This window comes from Camelus bactrianus, chromosome X (genome assembly GCF_048773025.1).
Source record: "Camelus bactrianus isolate YW-2024 breed Bactrian camel chromosome X, ASM4877302v1, whole genome shotgun sequence".
NCBI lineage: Eukaryota > Metazoa > Chordata > Mammalia > Artiodactyla > Camelidae > Camelus > Camelus bactrianus.
The window spans coordinates 48,234,033-48,257,050 of record NC_133575.1 but is presented as its reverse complement, the minus strand read 5'-3'; the positions used below and the strand labels follow the sequence as shown (position 1 = coordinate 48,257,050).

General features: G+C 36.1%; 1 protein-coding gene across 23 annotated transcripts in view; it reads right to left on the bottom strand.

Moving 5' to 3' along the window:
- The window catches only part of ARHGEF9 (Cdc42 guanine nucleotide exchange factor 9), a 410,653-nt gene that overhangs the window by 74,318 nt on the left and 313,317 nt on the right, over window positions 1-23,018 (bottom strand). For 22 of the 23 annotated variants that reach the window (XM_074359744.1, XM_074359745.1, XM_074359746.1 and 19 more), the window contains one exon: window positions 8,008-8,199. The exons of the other annotated variant lie outside the window; for it this stretch is intronic. In XM_074359744.1, coding sequence (XP_074215845.1) covers window positions 8,008-8,199 — 192 coding nt within the window. The remainder of the gene's footprint in view (window positions 1-8,007; window positions 8,200-23,018) is intronic. 23 annotated transcript variants of the gene reach the window in all.

Here is a 23,018-nt window from a genome sequence, read left to right as displayed (position 1 = left end):
GGCGGCCAGGAGAAATCATTTGGATAAGCTCGGCCAACAAGCCCATAAGTGCCCATGCAGGGTGTTTTTTAACAGGGTAAGTGTTTAGGACACACGTGAATAAACAGATGAATTAATACAGCTAGGTACAGATGAAAGGGAAGAATCAATGAGAGAGATTCTTGGTCTGATAAGAGAGCACCGAGGATAACACAACCAGACTCAGGACACGTTGTAAGTCAGGGCAAACAAACAAACAAACAAGGTTTTCCATTCTGAAACTAACGGTGTAGATTTTTAACTAATGGCCACTGTCCTTATTAGAAATCATTAGCATGTGAAAATTTTCTCGGTGAGAATGAATTATGGTCACTTGCTTTCATCTAAAAGCTAAATGCAATGTTTATAACACCTGTTAAGCCACTAATGAGGAGAGTTATGGTGACCTACTAGCCAGTTATGATCTTGTCTAACTCCATCTGTCTCCCCTAACACAGCTTCCAATGAGGTCATCTAGGCATACCTCAGGAAGATCCTCATCCCTGGCTTGAGTACCCTTTACCAACCCCTACCAAAATCTCACTTCCCTTATCTCTTCTTATGCTCCAATTCAGCCATTAATGAATGTCTTTCAACAGTTTGCAAATTAATACTCTGTGCTTGTATTAACATTTAACTAATGGTTGCCGCCCTCATTGACTGCCATGCTCAAGATGTCCCATATTCATTCATATCCATTTCTGACCAAGAGGAAGATACTCTCTATTCCCAGAATACTCTTTTAGCTCCACTCTCTTTACTGAAGTTGTTTCCCAAATTCTGCTTCCCTAGAAAGCTTTCTTTCACTTGTAGAGGGAGAGGTGGTAAACTCTTGAAGGTTTCTCTCTGCCTAATATGTAACTCCTAGGGTTTGCTTACCTTTGCCTCTCTCCCCTCTTTCCCTGACTCTCTCTTTCTTACTCTATCACTTTTGGAAATGTCTTAGATACAGTGGATCAGGGAAAGAAGTGGGCAAATCATCTAGCAGGAATTTTTCCATGTTGACATTAGACAAGGGGACAGAGACATCCTCACCCCAGCTCCCACTTTTTCACCCTAAGGTAGGCCTGTGAGAACAACTGGAAAAAACTGGTAATAACATTGTATCAGCATGTCACTTCTGGGTAAGTATTAGTAAGTATTAGTGAGTGACCACATTCAGGGACAGAAGAAGCCAGCATGGACAGCTCATTTATCTGAGAAATCAGTTCAGGAAATACTTAATAGTTTTGTTCAGTGCTCCCATTTGAAAGGTCTCAGGGAAGTGACAAATTACCATCAACTCCCTAAAGTGCAGCAAAGATGCTAGATCTCAACATCAGTATGGAATGCAACAGAAATGGAAAAGAAGAAAAAAGTGGGGTCTGGAAAAGAAGGAACAGATAGAGATGTCAGTACAGCTTCCTAATTCCCCAAATATGCTATTCATTGTCTGTCAAGGACATCATTTTGTTCTTATTACATTATGTGTGTTGTAGCAAGGGAACATTAAACTCTGTATTAGGAGGAATGTAACTACCCATACGATGGTGGGGCCCTAGAGTGTTTTGTCAACTGTTTTTCTTTAAAGGTAATGCTAGATTATAAATATCATGGTACAGTTTAGCTCAATGGAGTATTACATAGCCATTAAAATATTTAGGAAGACTGTCTAGAAACATAGAGAAGTATTTATGATATAATGTTAAAAAGCAGAATACAAAATGGTGTCACTATGTTTTTATGATTAAAAATAAGAGAAAAAGTCTTTGACAAAGGATGTAAAGAAAATACAGCACCAAGAAGGCTGCCTTGAAGACAATATTATCAAGGAAAGGGGGAGAATCCAATGTCTTCTCAAAATCTCCAGCCCTAGTGAACATGACTTGCTGAAGGGATTACAAATAATAAATAGAAAGTATCCTTATCAAGGAAATAAGAAATGGGACATAAGAATATATGAGAGTAGCCAGAAAACCACAAAATGTCACCCTTACCCCCTACCACACAATTGCCTAGGCTTCTGAGAAGTCAGGAGAGATGACTATTTCCCTGGAATCTTACTTTTATTTTTCATTCCCTTCCTTTGGCTGACTTAGTAACTATATCAAATTTTCCACAGCAATAATGAATAGAGGTTTGGATTAGGGGTCAGTCGATGTTTTTTTCTTCTTCATTCACTCATTTTTAAGGGCATATAAAGTTAAGATTAGTTGGCAATGGAATATGTCTGCCAAAAACCCTAACATCATTTTACATTAGGGATAAAGAAGAAACAGATTAAAAGGGTGGAATGAGAGAAGTAATAAGAAGGTAATAACAGCACTGCAGGAGAGCAGCATTCAATTCTGAGTCCTGTTTTCAGAGGAATATGGAGAAAAGGATACAGAGCCAGAGGGGAGTAAGCAGAGTAGAGAAGGCCCTGAAAAGCAACACCATGAAGAATGGAAGGAGCCATGGCCGTTTGTCCTGGAGAAGAGAAGACTCAGGGGACCTCTGAAGGCCTGTCAAAGGGAGAAGGGAGCAGAAGGGGTCTATGGCTCTTACCGTCACCCATGCTTTGAACACCCTTCTCAACCCATCTGAATGGTAAGAGAGAATAGGATGATATGGCAGTAGGTATGAACTGATTGAACAGAGGTAGTTTCTGACAGCCTCACCTTTCCTAGAAGTAAAGTGGGCATAAGTGGAAAGGCAGGTCACACAGTAGCTAAGAGTACTGTGGGAGTTATCCATTCAATCACAATCGGCATTAACTGGCCCTGGCATTGTCATGGTAACAGTCAAGGGAGGTTGCCTATTTATTTCACTATTTTTCTAAACCCACAAAGGTTGATCTAGCAGTCTAGATCTAGTGCATTTAGCTAGAATTAGTGCCTTGATATGGGATACAAACCATAGCCATGACCTCCAGGGAAAATCCCAAAGACCACAGGGAAGTAAGATGGATCAAAGAGCTTCTGGATCACCTAGGGTTTGAGAAAATCTTTTGGGAAAGGCTCTCACAAGTCTGTACCTCAGTGTCTCTGTCTCTAAAATGCATATATCAGAAAATATTTCCAGGGCCCCATTCAGCTCTGACTTTCTAGAGATACCATATATTGTTTTGCCTTGAAGCCTGAGGACTGACAGGATACCTGATAAACATCTTGAGAATCATTTTAAGAAAATTAGGGAATGATGTCCATGGTTGCCCTGTTCACAGCTATATCTGTAGAGTTTGACACAATACCTCGCATATAGTTTCTGCTAAACAAATATATGTTGAATAACTGCAAAATGACTAGCTTTTCTCATGCTAATGATGACAAAAGGTAACTAAGAAGCAGAATGTTTAAACTGGTGGATTTCTTTTCTTCTGTCCCTTTTTGGGCCAGGAAATCCCTTCTTCAAATGAAATAAAACCATTAAAGAACAAGAGGATGATAGGAAGAAGATATTTCCAACACTGAGAACTGACAAGGGATTACTATCTGGAATACACAAGGAATTCCTATAAATCAGAGAGAAAAATATGAGAAACTACAGGAAAATGGGCAAAGGATACAAACAGGGCCTGGAGTATTCAGGTGGCATGGATAGGTAGGGCCTAGAGCAGCCAGAATCCCCCGAGCTCATTACTTCAGGCCAACGAGCTGCCTCATCCCTTTAATTTAGTATGCTATAAAAAGTTACTGTTTTATACAATTTATTCTTTTATATGTGTACACCAAGATATAGAGACAATTAGGAAGCATCAGGATAGGCAATTTACAGAAAGGAAAAACCAAATGGCTAATAAGTTTGAAAACCCCAGGCTTAAACAAATGGAAATGACTTGAAGCTGCAGCATTATAAACTCGATTAGATCTAGAAGAACTGCTTGATGGCAAAGGGTATGAGACACTAATACAAAGGACTGAGGAAAGCTAGTCCAGCTTTTCTGGAGGCATTTGAGGACAGAATTTATTTCACTGGTATCAGATGACTGAGAGTATCTTCCTTTGAGAGGCAAACAAGGCAACTTTATAAGGCATACTTAGCTTTGCTTGCCCTGTGTCTCAGTTTCCCTGATCACAATATGATCTAAGGTTACAAGAGGTAATACCACCAATCACTGGTCAAGGATACCTAGAACTAAGCCAAGACTCTTTTACCTTACTGTTTGGATTTAGTAAGAAGAATGTCATCTTTTCAGAGAATTCATTGAAAAATATTTTTATCTTATTGGCCTCACTGAATGACTTTGATAAAAAATAACTCTATTTCCTATTTCTTCATTTGTAAAATGAGGGGAATGTAACTTAAGTGTAATGAACGAATGAGTATTTTCTAATATATAGTGACTTTTTTCCATACTAAATACAGTATTTAGAGATCTACCTAATCTACAGAAAGAGTAGATTATGCCATGTTACATGCATGCCTGAGTAAGACATGCTCCGTGGGTACCAAGGAGGAAACGGCAGAAAATGCAGAAGTAACCTGGATCACTACCACAGCTTTCTCGAGTAAGAGCATATCTAGATCTCACAGAATCAAAGAAAGATTGAGACAGCACTTAAAGAGCAGATCTTCCAATCTGATCATTTTAGAGTTGGGGAACAAGGCCCAGGATGGAAAAGATTCACCTGAAGTTCCTCAGTCAGTGACCAAGGTGGGACCTGAACCTGGGACTCCCAATTCTAAGCTTGGTGTTCTTTCTTATAAACTACATTGCTCCTCACAGCTTTTGGTTTAGAGGTGACACAACCCTAAGCTAAAATACTGTCTTCTAGCCAAGCTAGACATAGCTTTCTCTATTTCTCTTTTGCTCTAAATGTTCCTTTGACACCTGTGGTTGCAGGGTGGGACAAAGAGATATTTCCTATTTAAACCTTAACTTCAGCACCAAGAATGATTAAGAAATATGGAATTCAAAGATCACCAACAAAAGCTTTGCTTGGGTTGGCTGGATTGGGCAATTCCTTAAAGCAGGGACATAGCACTCCCTCTTTTGGAAAGATAAATACCTGCATTGCTATCCTGAGTCCATGCCCAGTAGAAAGAAGCCAAGATGGGAGTTGGGAACAAAATCCATCTAAGACTAGATGACTCCCAATGGGCCAGTGCCTGAGAACTCTAGGAAAGCAGTTTTGCCTCTTAGAAACTCAATCTGCTGATCTAGAAAATAGGAATAACAACAACCCTTTTCCTGTCTGAAAATTAAATGGCATAATATGTGAATATACATTGTCAAAGTAGTACATGCACATGAGCATTTATATTTAATTCTAACTTTCAGCAATATTTACTGAGCATCTACCATGTGCTAAGTACTGTGCTAGGTGTTGAAGGTATATCAGTAAATCAACAGGCAAAAACCCCTGTCCCTCATGGAATTTACATTCTAGCAGGAGAGAAGGACAATAAACAAAACATATGAACAAAATATATGTCAGAAAGCAGTAAGTGTAATGGAGGAAAAAAAGCAGGATAGTGCAAGTTTACAATTTTAAATAGAATGGTCAGGGGAGGTCTCAAGGAGATGATATCTGAGTAAAGACCTGAAGGAGGTGAGGAAGAGAGTCATGCAGAAATCTGAAGGTGAAGGGCTCTAGGCAGAGCAGAAAGCCAGTGAAAAGGCTGTAAGGGGGGAAAATGCCAGGCAGTTTTAAGAAAAAGCAAGAGGCTACTGTGGCTGAAGTAGTGAGAGCAGGTGGGAAAGGAGCAAGAAATGAAGTCACAGAGACAAGGAAGTGTTGTTCATGCAGGGCTTTGTGAGTAATAACGAGAACTTTGACTTTTACTCAAAAAGGAATGGTGAGCCATTGGAAAGTTTTGAGCAGAGGAGTGATATGACTTGACTTAGGTCTTGACAGCATCTTTTGGCTGCTAGATAAAGAACAGAATGTATTTACTTATATTACATACTCTATGACATTATAAGATAGCTATAATTTTACAGAAGTGTTCCTCAAACCTTAATATATATTGTAAGTTAAATGTGAACCTTGTTAAAATGCAGATTTGAACTCAGGTCTGGCGTGGAGTTAAAGATTCTGTATTTCTAACAAGCTCTGAGGTGATTCAGATGCTGTTGGCCTCGGACAGAAAAGTTTGAGGGTAGGAGCTATGTCCAAGGCCTGGCATTAAGTAGAATTTCACTAAATTTTTGCTGAATGAATGACATATCAGTGGTTTGATGCCCAATGCCACATAACACTTTCAACAAGGTAATTAAAAAAAAATTCAACTATTTGTGTGGAGGTAGGAGGAAGAGAAAAAGAAAAGAGAGACATGGATGGATAGGTGAACAGATGAAAAGGGAAGGCAGGAAAGGAAAATCACCTTTTCCCAAACATTTATAATATTAGGTTTACTTAATTTCCTCAATAAATTTAAGAAGTTGGTAAAATGAAGCCCACTGGACAAATCAGAAAATCGAAGGTCAAAGGAGTTAAGGGACATCTTCAAGGCCAGAGAGTTAATCAGTAACTAAGTTAAGATATAAAAGCCAGCACTCCATGTCTCCTGAGCCCTTTTTTGTTCTTTCCATCCTATCTTACAACCCTGGGGAAAGGGGAAGAGATAACCTTTAATCTTCCTGGGAAGGGTGAGGAAATGAGTTTAAGTGAAGAAAGTTAAGGGTCAAAGTCCTTAGCCTTGATCTTTTCAGAGCTGCACTGTCCAACGTGGTTGCTATTAGTCACACGTGGCTATTTAAATAAAAATTAAGTAAAATTTAAAATTCCATTTCTCACTCATACTAGCCATATCTCAAGTGCTCAAAAGCCACAGATGGCTGGCCAGTGGCTACTGTACTGGAGAGTGCAGATACAGAATATTTTCATCACTGCAGGAAGTCCTATGTAAGGCAGCACTGCTCTAAAGAAACAAGAACTTTGAATCAACTACACTTCAATTAAAAAAAAAAGAAACAAGAACTTTGAAACATGTTAGAGCTATACTACTGATTCTACAGTGGGCCCTGGTCCTACTCAGCAGGGCTGGAGAACAGAAAGTAGGACCTGAAACCTCATCTGGAAGTAAGGGGATACAAATATTCAAAGTAGAGCTTTCCTTGGGTCAAGGAGAACACTATAGTCTGTACGTGTGAGTGTGTTTTTCCTTTAAAAATCCTTTTTAAAACATTCTTTTCTATATTTCTCATTGGCTTTCCCATACTGTTTAGTAAAATGTCCTTTGAAAATGCAGACTTGTCTCTACTGAGCTCAAGAGAGTGTGAGGAAAGGGGTTCTCATCCTCACTCAGATCAGAGAGATGGAGGGGATAAAGTTAGAGAATGCAGAGTCATAGCTCCTGGGGGCAGAGTGACACAGTAAAGGGGCTAAGACTTGTCCTCACAGTATTTAAACCCTGTAGATTTCTCTTCCTAAGTTCTTTTCTGCTCATAAAACCAGTGTTCTCTATGTGGAAAAAGAAGACGAGCAGCATCAGTACTACCAGAGATGCTTGTAAAACATAGGGATCCATGTGCTTTACTCCAGACTGAGAATTCACAACTTTGGGGAGGTTGAAGAGGGCCAGAATCTTCATGTTTAACAAGCTCTTCCAGGGACTCTGGTGCACATTCAAATTTGTGAACCATTGGCTTGGAGGGAGATATGTGTTACTATAATGATGACAGGCCCTTACATGGGGTAGTGGCAAATGGATCAGAAGCCAAGAGGATACGGATAAATATTCAAGGAGGAACTGAGAGGGAGAGAGGGAGAGATGGAGAGAGATGTAGAGAGGGTGAGAGAGTGAGAATGAGAGAGAGGGAGAGAGAGAGAGAGAGAGAGAGAGAAAGGAATGATTATCAAAGTTATATAGACAGATAGGTAGATAGCAAAAACAGGAGAAACAAACAGACTGAGAAACCCCCAGGGAGCAGTTCCACCCATTAAACAGAATCTATGAGGCCAGTCTAGTTCTTCTTTCTAACATCCTGGGACTGTCACAGGTAGAGCCCAGGAGGGATGTCATTTCTTCATGAAAGTGCCCCACCCTGAGTGCCCCTATATACATTATCATAGCTTGGCCTACCTCACAAATGTCCTTGAGGTGCTTGATGTAATGACGCTCAGTGCTCATGATCTCATTGATGACATTGGCCCGCATCTGATCCCGGTTCTGGAGTGGCCGGCCCAGACAGAGGCAGTCTGAGTTGGGGTCCAGGTGCCCATTCTGAACGTCACTGGGCCCTTCCTCCACCCCATCCTCCTGGTTTACCCAGAGCTGTGGAGGTAGGCAGAAGAACAACGGGTTAGCTTCCTTCTGTGAGAAGTTTCCAGCCAAGTAGAAAAAGGATAAAACTAAATTCTTCAGGTATCCAGAGAGCCTTCAACCAGAAGTCCTTGGTGAACTGAATGCCAGGCCTGGCTCTACAGTGACCTGCTGGCCCTAGGTATGAGTCTATTCCTCTCTAGGCCCCTGGTGACCTATTAGTAAAATGGAGAATGGGGAAGGGTAGGACTACATCATCTCTAAGAGACTTCTTAGTTAAGAAGATTTCAGAGGAGAAAAGAGTTATGACAAGCAGAACTCATTCATGCTGGAGCCTATCTAAGCAACACAGTTGGATCAAAAAATAAGTATTAAACTACACATCCTGGGAGGAGGGGGGGGTCCAAGATGGTGACAGCGAGACCCTGACCTCACCTCCTCCCACCAACACACCAAATCTATTCCTATATGTAGAGCAATTCCTAAGGGTTGATTCAACAGCTCCTGAATATAGAAGGACCACATAGAAATGGGTAACAAAGACAAAGACATCATATCCATGGGAATAACACCCCTGAAGTAGCAATCTGCAGTAGGGAGAGAGATTGCTGAGGGGCCTAAGCACAGACTCACCAACTTTGGGAAACAGGAAAAAAAAAATTACCACTTTAAAGAGCACCTAGACTGCATAGTAAAGAAATCAATTTACTAACTAGAGCATTTGCCAAATGGGAAAATATAACTGCTGGAGCCCTCTCCAGGGTCAGAGGCACTAGCAAGTACCACTGTTTGAGCACCCCCTCCTTCAGCCACCTGACGAAGGTGGCCTCTGGCACAGCGCTCCACATGAACTGTCCCCAGTCTGCACCCACTCCAGCCAGTCTGCCAAAGCCACCTGAGGCAAGCAGTCTACAAGGGAAACTCTCCTACAAAAGCCACCCCTTCAAGACCAGGAAGAGGTAGCTGTGGTACCTAATTCATAAAAACAAAAACCCAAAGTCAAATAAAATGAGGAGACAGAGGAATCCATCCCAAATGAAACAAAATAAAACTCCAGAAAAAAAAAAAGCCTAATGAAACTGAGATAAGGAATTTATCTGATAAATAAAGATTTAAAGAAATAGTCATAAGAATGCTCACTGAACTAAGGAGAAGAATGGCAGAATTCAGTGAGAACAACAACAAAGACTTAGAATAAGTAACAACCAATCAGAATTGAAAAATACAATAACTGAAATTAAAAATACACTAGAAGGAATCAACAGCAGACTAGGTGATAAAGAATGGATGATCGGGAAGACAGAATAGGGGAAATCACCAATTTGGAACAGCAAAAAGGAAAAAGATTTTTTTTTAAATAATGAGAGTTTAAGGGAGCTTTTGAGCAATATCAAGCATATTAACATTCACATTATAGGCATCCTGAAAGAAGGAGAGAGAGAGAAAGGGACAGAAAACTTATTTGAGGAAATAATGGCTGAAAATTTCCCTAACATGGGGAAGGAAACTAATATCCAAGTAAAAGAAACACAGAGTGTCCCAAATAAGATGAATTCAAGACATCCATACCAGAAAGTATTATAATTGAAATGTCAAAAGTAAAATATAAAGAGAGCATCTTAAAGGAACTAAGATAAAAACAACTAATCAAATACAAGAGAAACCCCATAAGGTTATCAGTCGATTTCTATGCAAAAACTTTACAAACCAGAAGAGAGGAGCAGGATACATTTAAAGTGCTGAAAGGAAAAAAAAACTTACAACCTATAATACTCTATGCAGCAACATTATCATTCAGAACTGAAGGACAGATAAGTTTCCCAGACTAACAAAATATTAGGACTTCATTACCACTACGTGAAATGTTTAAAAGTCTTTTTTAAGTGGAGAAGAAAAGGCTACAACTAGATATAAAAAAACTTATGCAAGAAAAAAATCTCAGTGGTAAAGACAAATATACAGTGAAGGCAATGGATCAGTCACTTAAAAAGCTACTATGAAGGCTAAAAGACAAAAGTAGTATAGCCAACTATACCTACAGTAAGTAGCTAAGGGATGCACAATCTAAAAAGATGTAAAGTATTACATCAAAAACATAAAATTTACGGTGGGGAAGTAAAAATATAGTGCTTTGAGAATGCCTTCAATCGCTTCTTGGCCTTTTGGCTAAGATCAAGTGAGAATGCCTTCAATTATCAGCTAAAATAGATGGCTATATACAGGTTGATATATATGAACATCATGCTAAATGCAAACCAAAAACATACAATGGATACTCAAAAACATAATGAAAAAGAAATCCTAACAAAACAATAAAGGAATGCATCAAACTACAAGGGAAGAAACAAAAAGAAAAGATCAGGAACAGAGAAGACCTAAAAAAAAAAAAACGCAAAACAATTAACAAAATAGCAATAAGTGCATGTCTATCAATAATTATTTTAATGTAAATGTACTAAATATTTTATATCAAAAGATATAGAGTAGGTGAATGAGTTATTAAAAAGATCTATCTATATGCTGCCTACAAGAGATTCACATCAGATTTAAAGACACATATATTACACTTAATTGATATTTTCAGGACATTACAACCAAAAAGAAAAAAAAAATAGAATATATATTCTTTTTAAGTGTGCATGGAACATTATCTAAGACAGACCACATACTCAGACACAAAACAAGTCATAACAAACTTAAGAGGAAAAAATTATTTCAAGCATCTTTTCTGACCACAATGCCATGAAACTAGAAATCAACCACAGAAACATAAATGAGGAGAAAAAAAAAAAGACTACATGGAGACTAAACATGCTACAAAAAAACCAATGGGTCAATGATGAAATTGAACAGGACACTAAAGAATACCTTGAGACAAATGACAATGAAAACACAATCACACCAAATCTATGGGACAGAGCAAAAGCAGTCCTAAGAGGGAAGTTCATAGTGATACAGGCCTTCCTCAACAAATAACAACAATCTCAAATAAACAACCTAACCTACAATCGAAAAGAACTAGAAAAAGAGAAACAAAAAAAACCACCTAAAGTTAGCAGAAGGAAAGAAGTAATTATAAAGATCAGGGAGAAAATAAATAAAATAGAGATTTAAAAACAATAGAAAACTCAATCACACCAAAAGCTGATTTTTTGAAAGTGTAAACAAAATTGACAAACCTCTGGCCAGGTTCAAAAAGAAGAAAAGAGAGAGGACACAAATAAACAAAACAAGAAATGAAAGATGAGAAATTGCAACCAAAAAAACAGAAATAAAAAACCAGAAGAGAATACTATGAACAACTATATGGCAATAAAATGGACAACACAGATGAAATGGACAAGTTTCTAGGAATATACAGTCCAGTAAAACTAAATCAAGAAGACACAGATCATTTGAACAGACTGATCTCTAGAATTGAAATAGAATCATCAATAAAAAACTTTCCTGCAAACAAAAGTCTAGGACCATATGGCTTCATTGGGGAATTCTACCAAACTTACAAAGAAGAACTTGTATGAATCCTTCTCAAACTCTTCCAAAAGACAGAAGAGGAGGAAACACATTCAAATTCATTCTATAAAGCCACCATCACCCTGATACCAAAACCAGACAAAGACATAACCAAAAATGAAAATCACAGGCCAATATCATTGATGAACATAGATACAAAAATTCTCAAAAAAAATTAGCAAACAGAATGCAAGAACACATAAAAACAATTGTACACTATGATGAAGTTGGATTCATCCCAGAGACACATGTATGGTCCAACATATGCAAATTGATCAATGGGATACAACGTATCAACAAAAGAAAGTTAAAAAAATCACATGATCATCTCAACAGATGCAGAAAAAGCATTTGATAAAATTCAACTCCCATTTATGATAAAAACCCTTACTGAAGTGGGAATAGAGGGAACATATCTCAACATAATAAAAGCTATTTATGATGAACCTACAGCCAGCATAGTACTCAAAGGTGAAAAACTGAAAATTTTCCCACTAAAGTCTAGGAGAAGACAAGGTTGTCCAATCTCATCAGTTTTATTCAACATAGTCTTCAAGTCCTAGCCACAACAATCAGGCAAGAAAAAGAAATAAGAGATCCAAATTGGAAAAGAACAGGTAAAATTGTCACTATATTCAGAAGCCATGATAGCATATATAGAAAACCCTAAAACCTCCACACAAGAACTACTAGAACTAATCAAAGAATTCAGCAAGGTAGCTGGAGACAAGATTAATGTACAAAAATCAACTGCATTTCTTTACATGAATGATGAATCAACAGGAAAAGAAAGTAAAGAAACAACCCTTTTTAAAATAATACCCAAAGTAATAAAATATCTAGGAATAAATCTAACCAATGAGGTGAAAAACTTATACATGGAGAACTACAAAACATTCATTAAGGAAATTAAAGAAGACTTAAAAAAATGGAAACATATCCCATGCTCTTGGATTGGAAGAATCAATATTGTTAAAATGGTCACACTGTCCAAGGTGATCTACAGATTTAATGCAATCCCTATCAAATTACCCAGGACATATTTCACAGAACTAGAACAAATCATATTAAAATTTATATGGAATCACAAAGACCCAGAATTGCCAAAGCATTACTGAAGAAAAAGAATGAGGCTGGAGGAATAACCCTCCCAGACTTCAGATATAGTACACAGCTACAGTCACCAAGACAGCATGGTATTGGTACAAAAACAGACATATGGATCAATGGAACAGAATAGAGAACCCAGAATTAAACCCACAAACTTTTGGTCACTTAATCTTTGACAAAGGAGGTAACAACATACAATGAAATAAAGACAGTCTCTTCAGCAAATTGTGTTGAATAACCGGACAGCTGCAGGTAAATTAATGAAGATAGAATACTCTGTCACACCATACACAAAAATAAACTCAAAATGGCTTAAAGACTTAAACATAAGACAAGACATTATAAACCTAATACAAGACACTATAAATCTCTTAAGAAAACACATGCAAAACATTATCTCACATAAATCTTAGCAATGTTCTCCTAGGGGGTTCTACACAGGCAATAGAAATAAGAGCAAAAATTAACAAATGGGACTTAATTAAACTCATAAGCTTTTGCACGGCAAAGGAAGCCAAGAACAAAACTAAAGAACTATCTACAGAATGGGAGAAAATATTTGCAAAAGATGAGACTGACAAGGGCTTAATTTCCAGAATATATAAACAGATTATACAACTTAATAGAAAAAAACAAACAACCCAGTCCAAAAATGAGCAGAAGACCTAAATAAGCAATTCTCCAATGAAGACATTCAAATGGACAATATGCACATGAAAAAATGCTCAATATTGCTAATTATCAGAGAAATGCAAATCAAAACTACAATGAGGTATCACCTCACACCAGTAAGAATGGCTATCATTCAAAAGTCCACAAATGATAAATGCTAGAGAGGCTGTGGAGAAAAGGGAACCCTCCTACACTGTTGGAGGGAATGTAGTTTGGTGTAGTCGATATGGAAAACAGTATGGAGATTCCTCAAAAGATTGAAAACAGACTTAACATATGATCCAGCAATCCCACTCCTGGGCATATATCCAGAGGAATCTCTAATTTGAAAACACATACACACCCCAATGTTCATAGCAACACTATTTACAATAGCCAAGACATGGAAACAACCTAATGGCCATCGACAGATTACTGGATAAAGAAGCTGTGGTATATTTATACAATGGAATACTACTCAGCCATAAAAAGAATAAAATAATGCCATTTGCAGCAACATGGATGGACCTAGAGATTGTCATTCTAAGTGTGGTAAGACAGAATGAAAAAGAAAAATACCATATAATATCACTCATATGTGGAATCTAAAAAAAGACAAATGAACTTATTTACAAAATAGAAAGAGTCACAGACATAGAAAATAAATTTATAGTTACCAGGGTCAAGGGGGTAGGAAGGGATAAATTGGAAATTTGAGATTTGCAGATACTAACTAATATATATAAATCAGATAAACAAGATTATACTGTATAGCACAGGGAACTATATTTAATATCTTGTAGTAAGTTATGGTGAAACAGAGTATGAAAATGAATATATGTACGTTTATATATAACTGAAGCATTATGCTGTACACCAGAAATTGACACAACATAATAAAAGCTATTTATGACAAACCTACAGCCAGCATAATACTCAACAGTGAAAAACTGAAAGTCTTCTCACTAAAATCTGGAACAAGATAAGGATGCCCACTCTCACCACATCTATTCAATGTAGTCTTGGAAGTCCTAGCCACAGCAATCAGGCAAGAAAAAGAGATAAAAAGGATCCAAATTGGAAAAGAAGAGGTAAAATTGTCACTATATGTGGATGACATGTTACTATATATAGAAAACCCTAAAAGTTCCACACAGAAACTGCTAGAGCTGATAAAAGAATTCGGCAAGGTAGCAGGATACAAGATTAACCTACAAAAATCAGTTGCATTTCTTTATACCAACAATGAATTTGCAGGAAAAGAAAGTAACACATTGTAACTGTTGGTACTTCAATTTAAAAAAAAAAGATAATGACACTTCCAAAAAAACAGAAAGAAAAAATTAAAACTATTCATGTATGCCATGATCATATACATATAAAATCCTACAGAATCCACACACAAAACAACCCGTTATATCTAATAAGTGAGTTCAGCATTGTTGCAGGATACAAGATCAATATACAAAAGTCAATTGTATGTCTATATAGTAGTAATAAACAATCTGAAAATAAAATTGAGAAAACAATTCCATTCAAGTAGTATTTTTATTTAGGAATACATTTAACAAAAGAAGTGCAAGACTTGTACACTGAAAACTGCAAAATATTGTTTAAAGAAAGTAATGAACATCTAACTAAATAAAACTAAATAGAAAGATATCTCATGTTCATGGATTGGAAGATTCAATACTGTTAAGGTGGTAATACTCTGCAAAATGATTCAAATTCAACAAAATCCTTATCAAAACTCTCAGCTTGCTTCTTTGCAGCAACTGACAAGCTGATTCCAAATTTCATATGGAAATTAAGGCAACTCAGAGTAACTAAAACAATTTTGAAAAGGAGTAACAAAGTTGGAAGACTCACAATTCCTGATTTCAAAATTTACTATAAACCTTTAGTAACCAGTGTGGCACTGTCACAGGAATAGACATAAAGATTTATGTTATAGATGAAAGTTCAGAAATATACCCTACATTTATGCTGAATTAATATTTTCAAAGGTATCAAGACAATTCAAGGGGGAGAGTATAATCTTTTTAACAAATGGTAATGGGACAACTGGATAGCCACATGTAAAAGAATAAATTTGGACTCATACCTCACATTATATATAAAACTGAATGTAAAATGGATTGAAGACCTAAATGTAAGAGGTGAAATCATAAAACATTTCAAAGAAAATACAGAAGCAAATTTTTGTGACCTTGGATTAAGCTCATTTCTTACACATGACACCTAGAACACAAGTAACCAGAGGAAAAAAAGTATAAATTAGGCTTCACCAAAATTAAAAACTTTTGCAATGAGATGATAGCATCAAGAAAGTGAAACAACACACAGAATTGGAGAAAATATTTACATATTATATTTCTGATAAGGATGTAGTATCCAGAATATATAGAACTCAACAATAAAAAGGCAAACCACCCACTTAAAAATGGGCAAAGAATCTGAATAGACATTTCTCCAAATAGGACATATAAAATACAGCAATAGTTACATAAAAAGATGCTCAAAATCATTAGCCATCAGGGAAATACAAATCAAAATCAAAATGAGATACTACTTCATATCCACTAGCATGGCTGTAATGAAAAAGAAAGGACAATAATACATGTTGATGAGAATGTGGAAAAATTGGAACCCTCATATACTTTTGGTAGGAATGTAAAATGGTGCAGCCACTGTGGAAAACATTTTGGCAGTTCCTCCCATAATCCAGTAATCGCATTTCTATGTATATATTCAGGAGAACTGAAGACATATATTCACATAAAAACTTGTATACAAATATACATAGCAGCATTATTTATAATAGCCAAAAAGTGAAAAATATCCAAATGTTCATTAACTGATAAAATGATAAACTGCGGTGTACATGTGTGTATAGATGTAGGTATATATATACACATATATATATTCAGTTATATACCTTAAAATGCTAAATTTTTGCATTTGTATTACATCTTTATAAAAAATAAATAAAAAGTTAAAACAGTCTAGATAAGGTGAAATTCCCCCTTACGCCTCATCCTAGTTATTTTCCACCCTTCGTATGAAACCATGGTTATGGATTTTGTGTGTAATCTTTGCTGATCTTCTCCATGCATTTATATAAATATGTACATACTACAGTGGACTCATAATTGTTCCATAGTTAAACTGATGCTCACTCATCCCTTGGTACACATTCTTCAGCATCTTTAGTAGCCCCGCCTCTAAATGGATTAGGAGTTCTTAGAGAGGTGCCACCACACCCATTCAGTAGTTCGCTCAGGTCCCAGCATGATGCCTTAGAACCTGTGAAGAATTCAATATAGGCTCCAGCAACATCATAGAAAGCCAGCATACCCCTGGCTCCAGCTCCAGTGTGATGTTTCTGAGAAGAGAATGGGTAAGCAATATTGTCCAAATTTCACTTCAATATTTTCAAAGTCCAAATCTAGTCAGCCAGAGAAGAATAAAAAGTGAGCCATCCTCTAAGAAAGTGAAGGGTTACTGCCAGTCACATTAAATAACAGAATCTAATGAGGAGCTGTCGAAAGGAGGTATAAAGGAATTGAAAGGTTGGCCAGTCCACACCACCCCCTGAACCCTAATCAATACATAAACTCCCTTGACAATATCAGCTGCCAGCAATTTACCAGTCCATCTGCTTAAACACAACCAGTGATGAGGAGATCACTATCTCTCAAGACAGCCCCTTCCTTTTTCAGATAACTAAAATCATGAGCAGAACCATCTAATCAGCCTCTGTTTTATAAAGGCACCAGTCAAAAGCTCAGCAAACACTTCAAAAGGGCAAAACAGAGACAAGGGAATTTGATCAGTGGAAATGAACTCTCCTATAATAACAAAGGTCTCTTATAATAACAAATTGACCTTTTCTACCACTACAGTTAAGCAATAGGAATGCGGCTGCAAAGGCAGATGTGAGGAACTGATAGAAACCTGGTTTGCTGCAGGCACAGATCCAACTTCTTGCACACACACGCCCATCTCTGTTTTGAAGCCTCAGTCCCAGCTTCCAGGAGAATCATGTATGCTTAGAGATCACTGAGTGTGCATGTCGGGAAGTATTTAGCACTTCTACCTGGCACAAAGCCAATCAGCATGGTGTGTACAAGAAACCATTCCGTTGCCCCTCAGTGGAAAGAGATTTAATAACTTCACTAATTACATGAAGGATCATTAAAAAGAAGGCTGCTAACAAATTGTTTTCATTTTCAAGCACAGATACAATAAGCACTAATGAGCTTCAACCAGAGCAATGAAGATTTTGGTTACATATCAGACAAAAAAAAAAAGGAGGAGGAGGAAGACTAGGAGGGGGGAAAAAGAGATGGGGTGAAGGCAGGGAAGGAAGAGAAAGAAAAGGAAAGGAAAATATAAAAGACAAGACCTGTGTGGATACTCTGTATCAGCATTCATGGCTATCAACATGTTAGAATGGGTCTGGTCCTCCAAGTTCTATTTCTCTCCAACACAGACCCATGATATCAGTCAGGCCATTCTTTCCAGTCATTCCAACACATACTACTTATTCCCACCTCTACTCCTGTATCATTTTGATGGCTGCCCTCTATCATCTGTCCAAGAAAGTCTTCCCTGCACTTTTCTATCATTCCTCTATTGTCCATGGCTTCCCTGAAAGAATAGTGCTTTCCTACAAACCCTCTTACTTAGGCTTCAAAACAGCCCTGCAGGGCAAACAAAGCAGCTTTTATTATTCCCACATTATACATGAGAAATCCAAGGCCAGAGTGGGTGATGCCTCACAGTGAACAGGTGGCAGTCAGGACTGAAGCAAGGTCTCAAGACTCATCGGCCGAAATTAGAAGAGATAAGCCATGACTGTACTAAATCTATGACTGTACTTGGGAATTTGGGTTCAATTCTGGCTTTATAACTGCCTTGATGAGTAATGTAGAATAAGCTACTTAACCTCTCTGGTCCTCTGTGTTCTCATCTATAAAATACAGAGAATAATGTCAATCTACCTCATGGGGCTGTTGTGAATATTAAATAAGATAATGCAGGTAAAACCTTTAGAATAGTTCCTGGCACAGAGCCAAGTATTAGGTGGCACCATTTCCTCCTAGAAACATGAGACATGGTATCTGAGAAAAACTGTTCTCTCTAGACAGGAAAGGGATTTCAGAGGTGCTTTTGTAATTGCCCTCATAATTTCCACAAATCTCTCACATTCCAAATGCCACTTCCTTGACAGCCAGACTCTAAACAGCTCTCACCAAAGGGAGATTTAATCAGGCTGAAGATGTCATTGTTCTTTGCTTAAGACAAGCCTTTCTAAGGTGAGAGCTCAAGTCAGAAAGGGGGTAGGGTGTGGTAGAGAGAAGCCCTTCATAGATGACATAGTTTCCTCTCCAGTCAAGAAAACCAGATGCCTTTGGCAAAGTTGGCAGATGCCAAATCAACATATAAAAGTCAACTGCATTTGTGTAAATTAGCAAATACCATCTAAGGAAAAAAAAGATGATTTTACAAGGTATCATTTATAATCATAAAGCAATATATAATTCCAAAAAGTAAATCTAAGAAAATAAACATGAGCCCTTTATGAAGAATATAATTAAGCTTTTTAAAAGACATTACAACTGAAATAAGTAGAGAGTAAAACCATGTTTTTAGATAGTCTCAATATAAAAATGTCAATTCTCCTTAACTTGGCCTAGTGACTAAGTTTATCCAAACAAAAATCTCAATAGGGATTGTGTAACACTTAAAATGTTCATTATAAAATGTATATAAACAAATAAAGGACTAAGAACAATCAACACATGCCTCAAAAAAATCAAGGTGAGGTGAATTACAAAGATATAATAAAACTATAGTAATATAGATAAGCTAATGGAACCAACTGAAAAGTACATGAAATTCAAATATATATGAGAACATGATTCATGAAAGTTCTAGCTTTGTAAATTATTGAGAAAATAAAGATGTATTCAACAAATGGAATACAATCAAATCAAATCTTTTCTTCACACTATATATAATAAATTTCTAGGGATTAAACACTTATAATTAAAAGCAGAACCATAAAAAAAGTTTCAGAAACCAACTTAGAGGAATGGCTTTATGGACTCAGAGTAGAAAAAATTTCTCAAATAAGAAACAAAAAAAAGTATAAACAAGAAATAAATTAAGAAATTAATAGGCATTAATTATAAATATTAATAAATTAATAAAATTAATAGGTAAGAACTTCTCTCCAAAAAGGTTATAAAATAAAGTGAAAAGAAAAGTGATAACCAGGGAGAACATGTTTCCAAAAATGACTAGTCTCCAAAATGTGCAAAGAAGGGCTTTAAAAATAATGAAAGAAAGATTAACAACCCACTACAAAAAGTGGGAAAAACTTGAGACACATTTCACTGGTGAAGGATTATGAATGACTCATAAACATATGAAAATATTCTCAATCTGTTTAGAAATATGAAGAATGTAAAGCAATATCACAATGAGAGAATATTTTACAGCCAACAGATTGGCATTCGTTAAAATTTGACAATAAGAGTGTGAAACATGTGGCATAAAAAGAAAACTAGATGCCTCTGGCAGAAATCTTATTTAAATAAATAACTGAAAAATTCCCAAATCTGGGGAAAGATATGGACATCCAGTTACATGAAAGTTCAAAGGTCCTCAAACAGGTTCAACCCAAAGAAGACTTCAAAGAGACACATTATAATAAAAATGTCAAAAATCAAAGACAAATGATAGTCTTGAAAGCAGCAAGAGAAAAGAAGTTCACCACACACAAAGAAACCCCCATAAGGTTATCAGTGGATTTCTCAGCAGAAACTTTGCAGACCAGGAAAGTGGGATGATACATTCAAAGTAATGAAAGAAAAATACTGTCAACCAAAGATATTTTACCTGGCAAAACTATCAAAAACATTTGAAAGAGAGATAAAGACATTCCCAGATAAGCAAAAGCAAAAGCAAAAGGAGTTAATCACCATGACACCTGTCTTATAAGAAATGCTATAGGGAGTTAGTTCTTCAAGTTGAAAAGAAAGGATGCTGACAAAGAAAGTTGCTATCAGCTTAAAATAGACTGTTATGACTACGAGATGTCCTGTGTAAGCCTCATGATAACCACAAAGCAACAACCTATAGAAGATATACAAAATATGAAGAGAAATGAACCTACACATACCACTAGAGAAAATCATCAAATCATAAAATGAGAGAGGAAAACAGGAAAAAAAAAGATCTATAAAACATGCAGAAACCAATTAACAAAATGGCGATAAAAAGTACTATCAATAATTACTGATAATGGAAATGGACTAAAATCTCCAGTCAAAAGACATATAGTGGCTGAAGGACTAAAATACAATACCTAACTATATGCTGCCTATAGGAGTCTTACTTCAGCTTTAGAGGATACAAAAAAGCTGAAAATGAAAACACAGAAAAAGATATTCCATGCAAATGGAATCAAACATTGATTTTAAGTCAAAAACTGTAACAAGAGACCAAAAAAGGTCATCATACAATCATAACGGGATCAATTCATAAAGAGGAATAACAATAGTAAATTTATATGCACCCAACATCAGAGTGCCTAAATATATGAAGCGAACATTAACAGATCTGAAGGAAGTAATAGCAAAACAATAATAGTAAGAAACTTTAATATCCCACTTTCACCAATTTATAGATCATCTGGACAGAAAATCAATGAGAAAGCATTGAACCTGAATGACACTTTGGATCAAATGTATCTAAGAGACATATACAGAACACTCCATCAAACAACAGCAGAATACACATACTTCTCAAGTGTTCATGGAACATTCTCCAGGATAGATCATATGTTAGGGTGTAAAAGAAGCCTTAACCAATTTAAGAAGTTTGAAGTCATATGAAGTTATCTTTTCAAACCACAATGGTATGAAACTAGAAGTCAGTAACAGGGAAATCTGGGAAAAGCACAAATATGTGGAGACTGAACATCATGCTACTGAATGAATAATCAATGGGACAAAGAAGAAGCCAAAAGAGAAATTAAAAAAAAATCTTGTTAAACAAACAAAAATTGATATACAATATAGCAAAACTTATGGGATGCAGCAAAAGCAGTTCTAAAATGCAATTTCATAGAAATAAATGTCTACATTAAGAAAAAAGATCTCAAATAAATAATCTAACTTTATACCACAAGTAACTGGAAAAAAAGAACAATCTCAGGTCAGTTAGTAGAAGGAAAGAAATAACAAAGATCAGAGTAGAAATAAGTGAAATAGAACCAGAAAGAAAATAGAAAAGATCAATTAAATTAAGAGTTGGCTTTCTAAAAGATAAATAAAATTGACAGACCTTTAGCTAGACTAAGGAAAAAAAAGAGAAAACTCAAATAAATAAAATCAGAAATGAAGCAGGAGATATTACAACAGATACCACAGAAACACAAAGAACCATTAAGAGTACACTGTGAACAATTATAAACTGGACAACTTAGAGAAAATGGATAAATTCCAAGAAACATAAAACTCACCAAGACTGAATCATGGAGAAATAGAATATTTGAACAAACCAGTAATGCATAAGGAGAATGAATCAGTAATAAAAAAAATCTCCCAACAAAAAAAAGTCAAGGACCAAATGGCTTCACTGGTAAATTCTACCAAACATTTAAAGAAGAATTAATACTAATCCTTCTGAAAATCATCCAAAAAATTGAAGAGGAAGGGACACTTCCAAACACATTTTACAAAGCCAGCATTATTCTGCTACCAAAACCAGATGAGGATGCTACAACAAATGAAATTTACAGGCCAATATCCCCAGTGGACACAGATGGAAAAATCCTCAACAAAATACTGAAAAAAAAAGACAAGAATTCAATAGTACATTAAAAGGATTATATACCATGAACAAGTTATATTTATCCCTGAGATGCAGGGATGATTCAATATACCCAAATGAATAAATGTGATACACTACATCAACAAAATGAAGGATAAAAAAATTAATCATTTCAATAGATACAGGAAAAGCATTTGACAAATAAAAGCCATATATGGCAAATCCACAGTTAACATCATACCCAGTGGTAAAAACCTGAACTCTTTTATTCTGTGATCAGGAACAAGACAAGGGTGCCCACTGTAATCACCTTTATTAATATAGTACTGGAAGCTCTAGCCAGAGCAATTAGGCAAAGAAAAGGAAATAAAAGGCATCCAAATTGGAAAGGGAGAAGTAAAAATGTCTCTGTAGATGACATGATCTTATATACATAAAACTCTAAAGACACTATCAAAAATATCAAAACATATCAATATATTAAAATATTACTATATAGCAATATGAAAAATATCAAAAAAATCAAAGTTAATAAATGAATTAAGTAAAATTGCAGGATACGAAATCAACAGATAAAAATTAGATGCATTTTTATACACTAACAATGACCTAGGTAAAAAAGACATTAAAAAAATAATTCCATTTACAATAGCATCAAAAAATTTAACAGAGGCTAAAGATCTATACAATAAAAATTATAAAACATGGAT